This window comes from Macaca mulatta, chromosome 15, assembly GCF_049350105.2.
Source record: "Macaca mulatta isolate MMU2019108-1 chromosome 15, T2T-MMU8v2.0, whole genome shotgun sequence".
In the NCBI taxonomy this organism is placed as follows: Eukaryota; Metazoa; Chordata; class Mammalia; order Primates; family Cercopithecidae; genus Macaca; species Macaca mulatta.
In genome coordinates, this window is record NC_133420.1 from 126,065,732 (window position 1) to 126,080,145 (window position 14,414).

Below are 14,414 nucleotides of genomic sequence, written 5' to 3' on the forward strand. Positions count from 1 at the left end.
GGAAGAAATAGTCTCTGAGACAACTGAATATACATGCACATGCAAATGAATGAAGTTAGACTTCTATCTCACACATACATAAAAATGTGCCAAGTAGACCTCGATGTAAGAACTAAAACTATAAAACTCTTAAAACATGGGAGAATGAAAGAGTAGATAACCCATAGAATGGAAGAAATTATTGCAAATCATGTATCTTAAAAGAGTCTAGTATTCAAATTATTTAAACAGCTTTTACAACTGAATAAGAAGCTGGGCGCGGTGGCTCACGCCTGTAATCCCAGCACTTTGGGAGGCCGAGGCGGGCAGATCATGAGGTCAGAGATCGAGACCATCCTGGCTAACACAGTGAAAATGCCATCTCTACTAAAAAAACAAATTAGCCGGGCGTGGTAGCAGGCTCCTGTAGTCCCAGCTAGTCAGGAGGCTGAGGCAGGAGAATGGCGTGAACCCGGGAGGCAGAGCTTGCAGTGAGCTGATTGCACCACTGCACTCCCACCTGGGTGACAGAGCGAGACTCCGCCTCAAAAAAAAAAAAAAAAAAAAAAAACTGAATAAAAAGAAATTTAACCCAATTAAATAGTAGGTAAAGCTTATAAAGAGGTATTTCTTCAGCAAATATGTGTGAATGGCCAATAAAATCATGAAAAAATAGTTGGCAACATTAGCCAGTAGAGAAACACAATCAAAGTCACAATGAAATACCTCTTCACACAGACAAGTGTAGCTGTAATTTGAAAGAAAGATAATAACAAATGTTGGTGAGGATGTGGAGATATTAAAACCCTCCTAATTGCTGTTTGGAATGTAAAATGGTATAGCTAGTTTGGAAAAAATATGGCAGTTCCTCAAAATCTTTTTTTTTTTTTTCCTCAAAATCTTAAAGTTGTTGTTATCATAAGATTACACAATTTTACTCCTAGGTATATATACCTAAGAAAAATAAAAACGTGTCCATAGAAAAACTTACATGTGAATTTTCACGGAAGCATTATTTATAATAGTCAAAAAGTAGAAACAACCCAAATGTCTATCAACTGTTAAATAGATCCACAAAATGTGGCACATCCATTATTATTTACATCCAATGAAATATTATTCACCAATAAAAAGGAATAAAATTCTGATATATGCTACAAGATGGACGAACCTTGAAAATATCATGCTAAGTGAGAGGCCAGATTAAAAAGACCACACATTATATGATTCCACTGATATGAAACCTCCCGAATAGGAACCTCTGCAGAGACAGAAAGTAAATTAGTAGTTGCATAGGCTGGGATGTTGGAGAGAAACAGAGAATGACTGCTAGTGGATATGGAGGGTTTTGTACGAGGGAATAAGAAGGTCGGGAGGAGTGAAAATACTCTGAAATTGATCGTGGCAATGTTTGCACATGCCTGCGAATATACTAAAAGACATAGAATTTTACACTGTAATTGGGTGTATTACATGGCATATGGATTATATCTGAATAAAGATGTTTAAAAATGAATGATTTGGGAAAATATTGGAACCCAAAGATGAGATAAGTTACCTTTAAATTATATATTTATTCTGGAGAATAAATCATATGTAAATATGAGATGAGGATGATTTGGAGAATTAAATAAAATCTCTATTAAATATTAGTCAATTCTGGGTTATGAGTATATTGGAGTTTGCTACTTTTTCTTCAAACTGCAGTTTTTAAAAAAATTTTTCAAGTGAAAAATAAAAAATAAAACAGGATAGCATTTCACTATTATTTTATCTCCCAGGATATTTAAGGTTTGGTCTCATTCTCTAAACGTACTTAACACAAGACTGTTGGACTTACATTTTGTTAACATAACAAAAATGTATTTATCATTTCAGAGATTTCTGCATATTTTCAAACTGGCTCCTCAATGACATATCATTTTCAAGAACATTACACTTTAAGTGAAAACTCCAGCTCCCTCGCTTCTTCGTTACACAGAGATGTAACATTGACCAGAGAAATGATCACGCTGAGCTTCCGAACCACACAAACTCCGAGCTTATTGCTGTATGTGAGCTCTTTCTATGAGGAATACCTTTCAGTTATCCTCGCCAACAATGGTGAATATCTTTTGTGTAAAGAAAAAGAGAACCCTGAATTAGAAAAATAGGACTGTAATGGCATGGGTCTTTTCAGCATTCAAACTACAAATGATGAAAGAAAACTGCATGCCTTCCAATGTCTTTGGTTTTTCAGTGCCTTCCTTAATGGTTATTATGAAAGCTAGCATTTCAAGATTAAATTAAGATGCTTTTCTCACATGTTTGATAATTTTATGGAGTTGATATGCCATTATATTCTTATTATTGATAGGATGCCTTTAATAGTACATGATGACTCAAATTGGTCTTGCAGTTCATTTTGAAATAAGCTATCTAGATACATGACATACATTCCCTCCTCATTCTAAGCATAATAGAGGAGCATTTATGTGGATGTTATAGTACAGCTATATAAAAGCCAATTCCTTTAAGCAACAGATAAGTACAGCTGTTCTCTATCTCATCAGTGACTGAAAAACTAGTTATATCACTTTTATAGAAGAAAAGTATAGTGGCAGCCTCTCAAACAGTGGTAATTGAGGCATTCCAAGGCTTTCACAGTTGAACAAGAAGACCAAGCTTTAAGTTTGTTAGATACACAGCACAAAAATTTAATGTCTAGAAAAAAATCTACAAAATCTCTGATTAGGCCGGACGCGGTGGCTCACGCCTGTAATCCCAGCACTTTGGGAGGCCAAGGCGGGCGGATCACGAGGTCAGGAGATCGAGACCATCCTGGCTAACACTGTGAAACCCTGTCTCTACTAAAAATACAAAAAATTAGCCAGGCGTGGTGACGAGCGCCTGTAGTCCCAGCTACTTGGGATGCTGAGGCAGGAGAATGGCGTGAACCAGGGAGGTGAAGCTTGCAGTGAGCTGAGATCGCACCACTGCACTCCAGCCTGGGCGACAGAGAGAGACTCCACCTCAAGTGTGTGTATGTATATATATATCTGATTGACAGGATCTTAGTATAAGCTGCAAGAGAATTATAGATAATGAGGGTACATCTGTGTAGGAGAGGGGTATGTATATTAGATGATGTAGATATTTTGGAAACCTTGTCTCCTGACAAAACCTTTTCTCTTCCTCATTTTTGGATTATGGCAGGAGACTTAAAATAATTCTGGCTATAAAAAATCTTTATCCACATATCAGTAATACATTAAAATGAGTCTTATTAGAAGTTATAATTACAGGAACTGAATGTTGATACAATGTTGCATGGAGTTTCATCATTTCATAAAATAAATATCAAAGTCATAATGAATTTAGATCTGAGTTCTGAGCTCATATGCATAATTTAAACCTTTTCATTTAAAAATGAAGAGAGACTGCTTGTTAACAACACATTTAGTCTTGACTTTTAAAATAGCATCATTGGACCCAGAGTCTGGCACTGGAATAGCACTTAAGTAATTACTGTTCCAGGAAAGATGACTATTGGGTGCATCTAAATTGATGCTAAATAGATTCAAAAGTGCTGTAAGTAAATAATAATAAAAGTGCTCTAGAATCTGTATCAAGAGTTTTATAAAATGCCACTTTAATTTTAAATGCCATTTATTTTTCTTTTTAGGAAGTTTGCAGATTAGGTACAAGCTAGATAGACATCAAAATCCTGATGCATTTGCCTTTGATTTTAAAAACATGGCTGATGGGCAACTTCACCAAGTGAAAATTAACAGAGAAGACGCAGTGGTCGTGGTAGAGGTAATCCCAAAAATTCAAAAGTCAGACTGACTAATATTATTATTTTGAGAACAAGTAATCTAATGCAAAAATTTGATAATAGATATTAATAAAAGAGCAACCCATTCAGTGCTGCTCTTCCGTGAGTCAAGAAAAAGAAGCCAAATACGGCCAGGATCTGGGGGAGAGGAGGTGGTGGTTTATTCTGTATTGCTTTGTTTTGTTTGTTTAGCAATATAATTCTGTCAAAGGTATTACTAATATTTTACTATTTAAAATATCAAAATATCTTTATTTGTTTTACTTTACTCAGTAGGGGAATGTTTTCTAGTTTATTATAGTGACTACTGGTGGAATCTATTCATTGATACTGCAGTGGGAACTTGCCTTATTCTGATTATAAAAGAACAAATACTTTAGCAACTTAAAAACACGGTTTAAAAGCACACAGCATAGTCATTAAAATGGGAATAAGTAAGAAAATAGACCTGAGTCACAACAGACGAAGTAAATTACACATTGTCATCGGCATTGGAAGGAAAATATACTTTTAATCTGCACAGAGGACAACAATGCTTGCTTTTATGTTTGAAATTTTCTCCACAGAATGAGTACGTATTTAAGTTTAAAACAGCTGCTTCCATCTTTTTCATGGACTCTGCCCATTATAGATCCTTCCATTATGAAGAAGAGTAAAGCCAGCAAGTGGGTAGATCATAGATACAGTGGTAGCTGATGGCATCATAGGAATTGCTATAAAATAGCTTCCCCTTCTAAATGATTAATTATTTGAAGGTGGCTCCTTGAACTTTTGTAGTGATACTTAAAAGTGATTTATTTTCATCTTTCCTTTCCTCATCTTCCTTTGCTTCCTTATCATTAAAATTGTACTTTCTGTTGATGTTTGCTTCTCATGGGACATCTAATAGGTTAACCAGAGTGCAAAGAAACAAGTCATCTTGTCCTCAGGGACAGAATTCAACGCCGTCAAATCTCTCATATTGGGAAAGGTTTTAGGTAAGTAGAAGTAAGGGCTTTTTTCCAAAAAACGCAAGTGTCATGTCACAAACCCTGGCAGCATTCATCATGCTGAAAGAAGCTCCTTGTCTTACTTGAATAATAATTTCACAGTGAGTGACAATCAAGGTGCAAACTGTACTCTTGCCTGAGTGTACATATAATCATGAGTAAGTGCTGCCTGTGAGATGTGCAAGGGCGTTCCTGGAAAAATACCTCCACACTTAACCTCTCACTTGGCAATCATGCATAATGAATCACGGTATTTTTCTAACCCTTCTTGAAAAGTGAAATATTATCAAAGCTGACACTAAGTTCACAGATTATGTACGTATTAATCAACATCAACTCCAGAGACCGTCATTCAATGCTAAAACTACATTTGAGTTGAAAAAAAGAGAAAAAAACTGTTTATCTTATTACAGCAGATGAATACAGTTTTAATTCTGTCTCAAGCCCTGCTTTACCTGTTGTTTCCATCCTTTATGACTCTAGTATCTGACAGGAATGGGGAGGCATATTCATAAATATCTATTACGCAAGGTAGAAAGTTACAGTAATTGTCTATCATACTGTCTTTTATAACCTGTTGTAAAAGCACAGTTAGCTTTACATTTAATAAAGGAACTGAGGAAAATAATCTTTTTTTAAAGAAAAATACCCATCTTATTGTAAATCAATTAAGAAAATGAACACTTTAATATTAAGAGGATCAAAAAGTAGAATAATATTTATTATATACATCTTTGTTTCCTTCCAAAAAAAGGAGAACATGAAATTGAAGGTGTTAATGTTTTCATTCAAGGATGGTATATTCAAAGGCATGTAACTTATGGTATAAAAATCTACATTCAAATTCAGCAATGAAGTATATAGTAAGAAGCAACTGATCTCAGAAAATTATAAATATTCATTTTGCCTGTCCTTGGAGGTAGAGATAATCATCAAAGATTAATAAAACACTTTATACTTTGAACAACTATATTTTAGGATTGGTTCTGCTATAAATTTTTTGCCACTCTCACATCACTTAGTAATTATACCAAAACTACACTTTTATATTTAAATTTGGAATTATATAGGAAGTGCTTTCTTTAACTTATAGTAAAATAGACCAACAAGTTGGCTAATAGAGAAGCCACTAATTTTACAAAGAAAGTTACTCAAAACACTCTGTTCTAAGTTATCAATATATTGATACTTGAACAGAGTGGCTGGGGTGGGGTGTCTGAGTGAAAAATTACAAAATAAGAGAGAGTAATTCTTGCCAAACTGACTTACCAGGATTCTTGGTGAAGCCAGGCCAGGGTAGTCAGATATCACCTGTCGGGTGAGGAGAGGGATGAGAAAGGTGGTGATTAGACATTGAGGGTGATCCGATATTGACGGTGGGAGATTTGGGTTAAAATCAGATTGGCAGGATTCTAGGTAAGCTGGCCGATGAAAGACCAAAGGTCAGGCTGGTTTAGCCGAGCGCTTAGAGTAGCCTGACCAACGTCTGGTCATGGGGAGAGTCTTCGTCAATCCTGTCAAAGTTCTTTCTTGGAAAAAAATAAATTATGTAAAGATCCTTGAACTGGAAACAGAAAAATACAAGTGTAAGAGAAATTGTCATTCTGGTCAGGATCTAACTGTACTAGAGTAAAACCAAAGAAAGAAAGGTAAAAAGGTAAAAGTGAGAGAAGAAAGAAAGAAGAATTTCCCAAGCCTTCCATTCAGGGAAGATCTGTTGTGGGGACCCCGCGGTGGGGTGGGAGGCTTGGGAGAAAGAACCCGTGCAATCGATCATCTCACTATTGGGAGTGGGGGAAAGTTGGAAAAAGAGGAACTTGTTTTCATGTAACCGTGTAAAGGAATAATTTTGATTGTGAGGGCTAGGGAAGTTGAGCTCTCAAACTCACAAAAGGGAAAGCAGGAAATAAGAAGGAAACTGATTAAACCAGCAAAATAAAAGGAAAAAAGATGAAACAATCATGCGAAGTAAATAGTGTAAGATAAAAAAGAATAAAATCAGATATAGTGGTTATTACTCTAAAGACGAATGGACTAAATTCTGTCAAACGAGGTTTAAAAATAACAGTTAAATGCTCTTACAATATTGAACATGAAGGGGCCTGCCAGAAACCAGCAGGCAACAGCTGATAAATTTAAGAAATGCAGCACTACTTTCAGATAAGATTGAATTTAAGATTGGAATATAATCGAATCTTAAATGAGATAAAGAGGGATATTATCTGATGACAAAAGATAGTTTATTTAGATAATATGAAAGTCATCATACAAAATAGCAACTATAATATGATATAATAAGCAAAACCAGAAAGGATTTGCAGAGCTCTGCCCTCCAAGAGTCGTTTTTCTGTAATCTCGGGATTATTGGCTGAGTCCCATTAAAATTTTATTTTAGTGCTATATTTTAAAGGCAGAGGATTTCTTAAATGTATGCCATGTAACTGCTTTCCTATGAAGTTCTGGTACTTGCAGAGAGCCAGCCATCTGGACTTGAACACATCTGTTATCATAACCCTGACAATGGAAATAGTTGCCAAAAGTAAAGATTCAGGGTGACCTCTCCTGGAGTGAAGGATCAAGGGGTTTGGAGGGACTTTCGAGGGTCGCTGTCTTGCAAATGCGGGGTGCCCCTGTGCCCCCATCTCCGCCGCTGCGCCCTAACTGTGTGTCCCCCTTCTGTCCTCAGAGGCCGCCGGCGCGGACCCGGACACACGGCGGGCAGCGGCGAGCGGCTTCACTGGCTGCCTCTCAGCGGTGCGCTTTGGCCGCGCTGCTCCCCTGAAGGCGGCGCTGCGCCCCAGCGGCCCCTCCCGGGTCACCGTGCGCGGCCACGTGGCCCCAGTGACCCGCTGCGCGGCGGGGGCGGCGTCCGGCTCCCCGGCTCGGGAACTGGCTCCCCGACTCGCGGGGGGCGCAGGTGTGTGGCCTTCCACCCCAGCGCACCCGAAACTGCGCTTCTCTCAAATGTTTGTGAATTTCTCAAAAGCCTTCTTTTCTTTGTCTCTGTCATCCTCCCTTTTTTCCTTTTCTAAAATATATTTTTGTGATGTTCTTATTTTAATTCACTTTTAATTGACAAAAGTTGATATGTGTGAATTGTGGCGTGATTAAATCAAGCTAATCATCTTTCTCCCTTTCCCTGTTGTAGGTGGTTCTGGACCAGCGGATGAGGGAGAGCCCTTGGTTAATGCACACAGAAGAGACTCTGCGGTCATCGGAGGTAACAAGGCCCTGAATGACGTGTTGTTTGTCATTATCGCTTTAGATACTGATGCATTACTTAGCACAATGGGAAATATATGTAAGAATCAACGCTCAATGGTGAGGTCACAGGGGTGCTATGTATTGCTTTGTGCTTTTCTGTTTTTTGTTTTTTTCTATTTGAGACAGGAGTCTCCCGCTGTCACCCAGGCTGGAGTGCAGTGGCGAGATCGCCATTCCCTGCAACCTCCGCCTCCCGGGTTCAAGCGATTCTCCTGCCTCAGCCTCCCGAGTAGTTAGGATGACAGGTGTGCGCCACTGTGCCTGGCGAATTTGTTGTGTTTTTGGTAGAGACAGGGTTTCTCCATATTGGCCGTGCTGGTCTCGAACTCCTGGCCTCAAGTGATCTGCCCATCTCAGCATCCCAAAGTGCTGAGAGCAAAACCATGGCCACCGTGCCCCGCCTTCGTTGATTTTCTGAGGCAGTATCTGCTGATTTCAGCTTCCCTGGGGATGCTCAGTGTGTAAGAATTCTGCTGAAACAATTTTTTTTGAAGAACAGTTACAAAACTAATAATGAATTTGAAAATAGCTGTATTCCCTAGGACATATGGGATATTTGTCAAGGTAATGGCAACTGCTGGACGGACCTGAAGTAATTGTGTTCAAAGCAATGGAAACCTCAGCTAATTATCAGAGCACACACTTCATGGTACTTTCCTTTAATGACAAATGGCATGATTTAGATACTCCCATAACAATGTTTCACTTATTTAAGAAGTTTTAAATGCACACATTATTTAAAATGCATTATTATTTTAAAGTGTACAATTCCCTGTCATTAAGGACATTTACAGCAGTAGCCATTGTATGTTTCACTTTTAATCATACTTTGGAAAGAACTAATCTAATAGGCTAAGAATGTTTTGTGGTTATTTTTAACTGAAGAAAAGTAAAATTAAGCACAGTTTAAAAGTATGTTTAGGCAATGAAAACTTTTTTTCTAAAATATAATTTATTTAGAACTGGTGCAAAAAATAAGCATTCACCTTTCCTTGTTAATTAACGAGTGAATTATTGAAAGTTTTTTTTTTTTTTGAGATGGAGTCTTGCTTTGTTGCCCAGGCTGGAGTGCAGTGGCGTGATCTTGGCTCACTGTAAGCTCCACCTCCCGGGTTCACGCCATTCTCCTGACTCAGCCTCCCGAGTAGCTAGGACTACAGGTGCCTGCCACCACGTCCGGCTAATTTTTTGTATTTTTAGTAGAGACGGGGTTTCACCGTGTTAGCCAGGATGGTCTCTATCTCCTGACCTCGTGATCTGCCTGCCTCAGCCTCCTAAAGTGCTGGGATTACAGGTGTGAGCCACCACGCCCGGCCGAATTATTGCAATGTTGATTGTATTCTTATTCTGCAGAATCTCTATAACACATACAAAAGTAAGCTAGGTGTGTTTGTTTCCTCCAAAATGACAGAAAACAGTTTCGACACAATAAAGTTCTGACTAAATTTGAGTTGGGGATATTTACATTTCCATCACTATCTCAATTCTTTTTCTCTTAGAAATCAGTAAGGTGTAAATTAAAAATACATGACCTGGTGAACAAAAACTGTTTTTAAAGTTTCCAGTGGGAATGTGGTCAATAATGCATATCTAAAAGGTATACTTGCGTGTTCAATTTTAAATACAATCCAATCCTAAATCAATCCTGCCTTTTTTAGGAGATTTTTTTCATTGCAATGCAAATGCAATTTCAACATGCCGAACATTTTCAGACTAGGTTTCCAAGGCCTACAGACATTTACACAATGTCAGGGATAGTGCCCAGCTTTTGGTGATAAGGAAATGGGCAAGTTGATAATAGAACCAGCTCTTATCTTTGGAATTGTATTATATTGCTTGTGGTCAAGTATCACTGGCAAGATTGACTGAGTAAATGTAGAGAAACATCTTAGCAGTGTTCCCTTCCCCTGATAAATTCTTACTTGGTTTCTGAAGGAGGGGATGAAAAGGAGTCTGGAAGGCTTCCCCTGGGCTTTCCCAAAGGCAGTTTGCATTTTCTAATATGGACTGGCTGAAGGTATAAACTAATATTTTTGTGAAGTACTTTAAATGTACTATGTAGGCAGTAAAAGCATGGGGGAGGAAATATAATTTCTCCTCATCACTCGTAAGTTTGTAGTTGGGACAGACCTCTGATTAACAAGAGAAAAACAAGCAAGTTTACTAAGGCATGCAGCCCACAGCATGTGGGAGAAATCTCAGTGAAAATCAAAGCGCGGTGGCTTAGAACCCTGGCTCATCTTCAACAATACATTCGTGGAGAAATGACAGGACAATGGAAAGCAATTTTAGGCTTCCAAAGGCGAGAAACCATGGGAAGATAAATATATGGGAAGAAACTAATGGAGTAAGTGTGTTTGTACATGCTTCTGCTGACATCCCTGAGCTGGTAAGAATGGTCTCCGGTAAAAGAGAATTTACATCCTGTCTTTAGGTGAAAGGAGGGGCGGATCTAGAGAGCTCTTCCTCCATTGGCTTCTTCTTAATTGCCTTTACCTCAAAATATTTGTCAAAAAGGCATATTTGGGGGTGACATATTCTGATTACCTTCAGAAGCTTGTCTTTATATGTATTTATTTCTTTTAGCATAGATTTTACTTTCATTTGTCACTAATATGATTGCTTCAGTAAACAGCATTCTGTGGCATGGCTTCACGCTTTAGCACTCTGGCTCTGAATTAAAGCCTGAAACAATTTGTAAAGATACTGATATCCAGGCCTTCCATTCATTTATTCTGATTTACTGACTTAGTGTGCAGCTAGAGTCGAGAATCATGGGCACTGCTAATGGATTCAATATTTTAAAACATTTCACCCACCTGTTTCAAATAATCCACATTCCAGGTAAAAAAATAATAATAAATCTGCCTCCATTATTTTTGGTAATAGGGATTGATTACCTATATGCTACACTACTGCGTTTCAAAAGTATAGCATCATAAAAGTATTTGAAAACAATTTTATTAAAATGTACCCATTTCACTGTACTAACAATAACATTTAATGATCTATGATGATGCTAAACACACTATACTTTTTAAATGATTTAAAATTTCCCACTTGTTAACTGAAGGATGCACGTGATCTTAGAGACATGTATGTCTTCTTTTAAATCTGAAAGCATTATCTGAAACCCAATCATCATATACCTATAGGGGAAAAGCCTAACACAGCCACATCCAAAAGTCACAGTAGCGCAGAAGTATGCTAAATGTCATAAAATTACTTGGCGTTAGCATTTCTGAGTTTTGATGTTTTCAGTTTATAATATAATAGATGGTTGGTTTATTTTAACCAAACTTAAAAAGCAATGATGTCTTCAAAGCCTCTGATTGGAGCAAAAATCACCATTTATATTCTGACATTGAGGCCAGGCACGGTAACTCACACTTGTAATCCCAACAATTTGGGAGGCCAAGGTGAGAGGATCACTTTAGCCCAGGAGTTTGAGACCAGCCCGGGCAACATAGCATCTCTACAACACCCCATCTCTACAAAGAATAATTGTTTAAAAAAAAAAAAAAGTAGCTGAACGTGGTGAAGCGGCCTATAGTCTCAGCTACTTGGGAGGGTCGAGGCTACAGTTAGCTATGCCGCTGCACTCCAGTGTGGGTGACACAGTGAGACCCTCTCTCTAAAAAGAAAAAAGAAAAAGAAAAAAATTGTGATGTTTTTTCTTTTCCCTCCCTAGGCGTGATAGCAGTTGTGATATTTATTTTGCTTTGCGTCACTGCCATAGCCATACGCATCTATCAACAGAGAAAGTTACGCAAAGAAAATGAGTCAAAAGTCTCAAAAAAAGAAGAGTGCTAAGACAGCTCTAAACAGTGAGCTCTATGTGCAAAACACAGTCCATGGAAGCCAGAAAGAGTGAGTCTTCTGATTGGCAGCTGTGGCTGTCTCTGTCACGGCGACTGTGGACTTGCCTGCTGTTGCCATCAGGGTGCACACAGTGGGTGCAGTGCTATCACCTGGCTGAAGACCTGCAGCCTCAGAGCCTCTGGGAGGCCCCTTTCTCCCTCCGTGAAACACAGTCCTCCGTCAATTTCCGGACGGTGAATTAGGCGTGGCCATTCATCACTGTTCAGTAGCTTCCCCAGTCAAAGACTCTCTTCCAAAACTGCAGTTTGATCTGTGTTAATAATCGTGGGGTTTTAGGTGAGAAAATGATTATAAAGCTGTGACCCTACTTTATTTTTTAAAAATGACAGAACTTTTGTTCAGATGTAAAAGACAAAATTGCACTTTGTTAATGTAAAATGCATTTGTAAAATGCTTTTTGTTACTTGAAAACATATCTGGGATCCCTTTTTTTGGTCCTCTGCTGATGTTTATAAAACAGGAAATGCTTCTTAGTTTACCTTCACTGGCTTTTCCATAGTCCTGGAATCCAAAGCCAAGTGGCCTACCCAAAATTTACAGCCTTTTTCTTCCCCCATATGATGGTTAATACAACACAGTAGAAGCCTGGAAATACTACCATTATTTTTGGTGTATTGCTTTTTCTAATTGACTGTTTTTAATCATTTTGATAAATTTTAATGTTGAAATTAATATTGAATGTTAGCTATGAAATTTTAGTATTGAATTTTGTAATGGAACAGAAAATTGGTAGGTAACAAGATGCAAGAGGATGTCAATACAAGATTGTCTGCCTATTTTTCTTTGTAATTTGTAATTACAGTTTTTGTAAATTGTGATTATGTTTTTAACTAAATTTACAACCAGATATAAACACTACTTCTTACACAGAGTTATCCTTTATTTGTGTCATTAATACCTGAATGAAACATCATCCTAAACTTATTTCCCCAAAATATTGAGAAGTCATAGCTGTTTTTCTCTATCATTCCTCTTTTTCTAAAAGTTTTTACTGATACGCCTTTAATTTCCTGTGACTCTATTATGTTTTACAGAACATCTTTTCAATTTATTAAAAAAAAAATAACTGAAGATCACTAATTCCTTTTCTAAATTTTGAACTGCTCTAGGTATAAATATCATTGTGTATTATCATCTCATCTAATCGCTTTTGGAACGTAAACTGAAAGCTGTTCACTCCAAGAAAAGTTAGCATTTATATGATGCTTATTAAATCTGCCATTCTGATCACAGGTTTATGACCATGGGGCCAAATTTCCATAGATTACCCAAAGTTGAATATATGCTATTAACTGGAACATGTCTCATTAAGGTTTACATACACACTAAGACAGCAAAGGATTGGAATTAACGTTATGGAGACAGTTCCAAGGACTAATATTGAAGCAGTGGTTATTTGATAATGCATGGAACCACCATTTGGATTCAATAAACCAATTATATAAAAGCAATGATGCTATGGTCTTCATATTCCACATACCACCTGCCTACCAGGGACTAATGAGATGGTATATTTCTTCCACATCAGGGCAAGTTGAAAATATACTGATTCAGCATTACTATAACATAAATGAATTTCCATCTTCTCATTTTTGTTGTTTTTGAAAGAATGAATACACTCTCTGTCTTAAATCCGCTCTTAACAAATCATCTCTTCTCAGAATACTACATCTGTATTGAAAGTACAGACAGCCCATTGCTCACTGCACTTTTTGCAAGACAGCAAAACGGATGCATCAAATTATATTGATACATCATCACCATCAATCTTTTGTACTGATTTTCAGACTTAATCTTATTTCAAAGTAAACTCATTTTTAAATAAAATAAAAAATATTTTAGGGAATGCTCTATAAAATTAAAATTACAAAATTATATGCTTTTTAAATTTATGCAAAAATGTGCAGACAAATGTATTCTGTATTGGTTTATGCATTACTTTACCCTTCTTGTATATTTTGAGATTATTAAGATTTGTTGACCTTTTTTGATTTGATATTTATCATCTGTTAAACTTTTTATTTTAAATTATTAAACGCAAAGTGCAAGAAAAAGAGATATTTACTGATTGCTAGATGTAAAAATATCTCTAAATGTATATATTTAAACTTCTGCCAGAGAGCAACCATCTAACAGTCAACTTACTAAAATCTAAAGTACTTTTTATTGTTGCAGAGAACTTAGTCTTTAAATGTTATTTAGATATGTAGATGCTAGTTGCAAGTAACACCTTTTTGTAATATAAAAGTAAAAGCGTAATAATTTCCCAAATTTTGTCTTCAAATTAAAAAAGAAAATAACATATAATTGCCATTCTTCATTTGAGAAAGCTGAAGATTCTGATGCTTAAAAACTTCAAAATTCTAATATTAAAAATAGAGTAGTTAATGTGACATTGAAGGCTTATCTCTATAAAAGAGTGACACTGGTGAGTGGTATTATCTCAATATTTTTGTCCAAATTCACCTTAGGAAATCACTGTA

General features: G+C 37.0%; 1 protein-coding gene across 1 annotated transcript in view; it reads left to right on the forward strand.

The window, feature by feature from the left end:
- Positions 1-12,800, forward strand: part of LOC711939 (contactin associated protein like 3) — a 235,617-nt gene extending 222,817 nt beyond the window's left edge. Inside the window, 7 exon segments of the mRNA XM_028835369.2 lie at positions 1,858-2,082; positions 3,644-3,777; positions 4,686-4,773; positions 7,472-7,702; positions 7,934-8,005; positions 11,741-11,837; positions 11,839-12,800. Of these exon segments, the coding sequence (XP_028691202.2) occupies positions 1,858-2,082; positions 3,644-3,777; positions 4,686-4,773; positions 7,472-7,702; positions 7,934-8,005; positions 11,741-11,837; positions 11,839-11,923 (932 nt within the window). The 3' untranslated portion in view covers positions 11,924-12,800.
- The last annotated feature ends 1,614 nt before the right edge of the window (positions 12,801-14,414 follow it).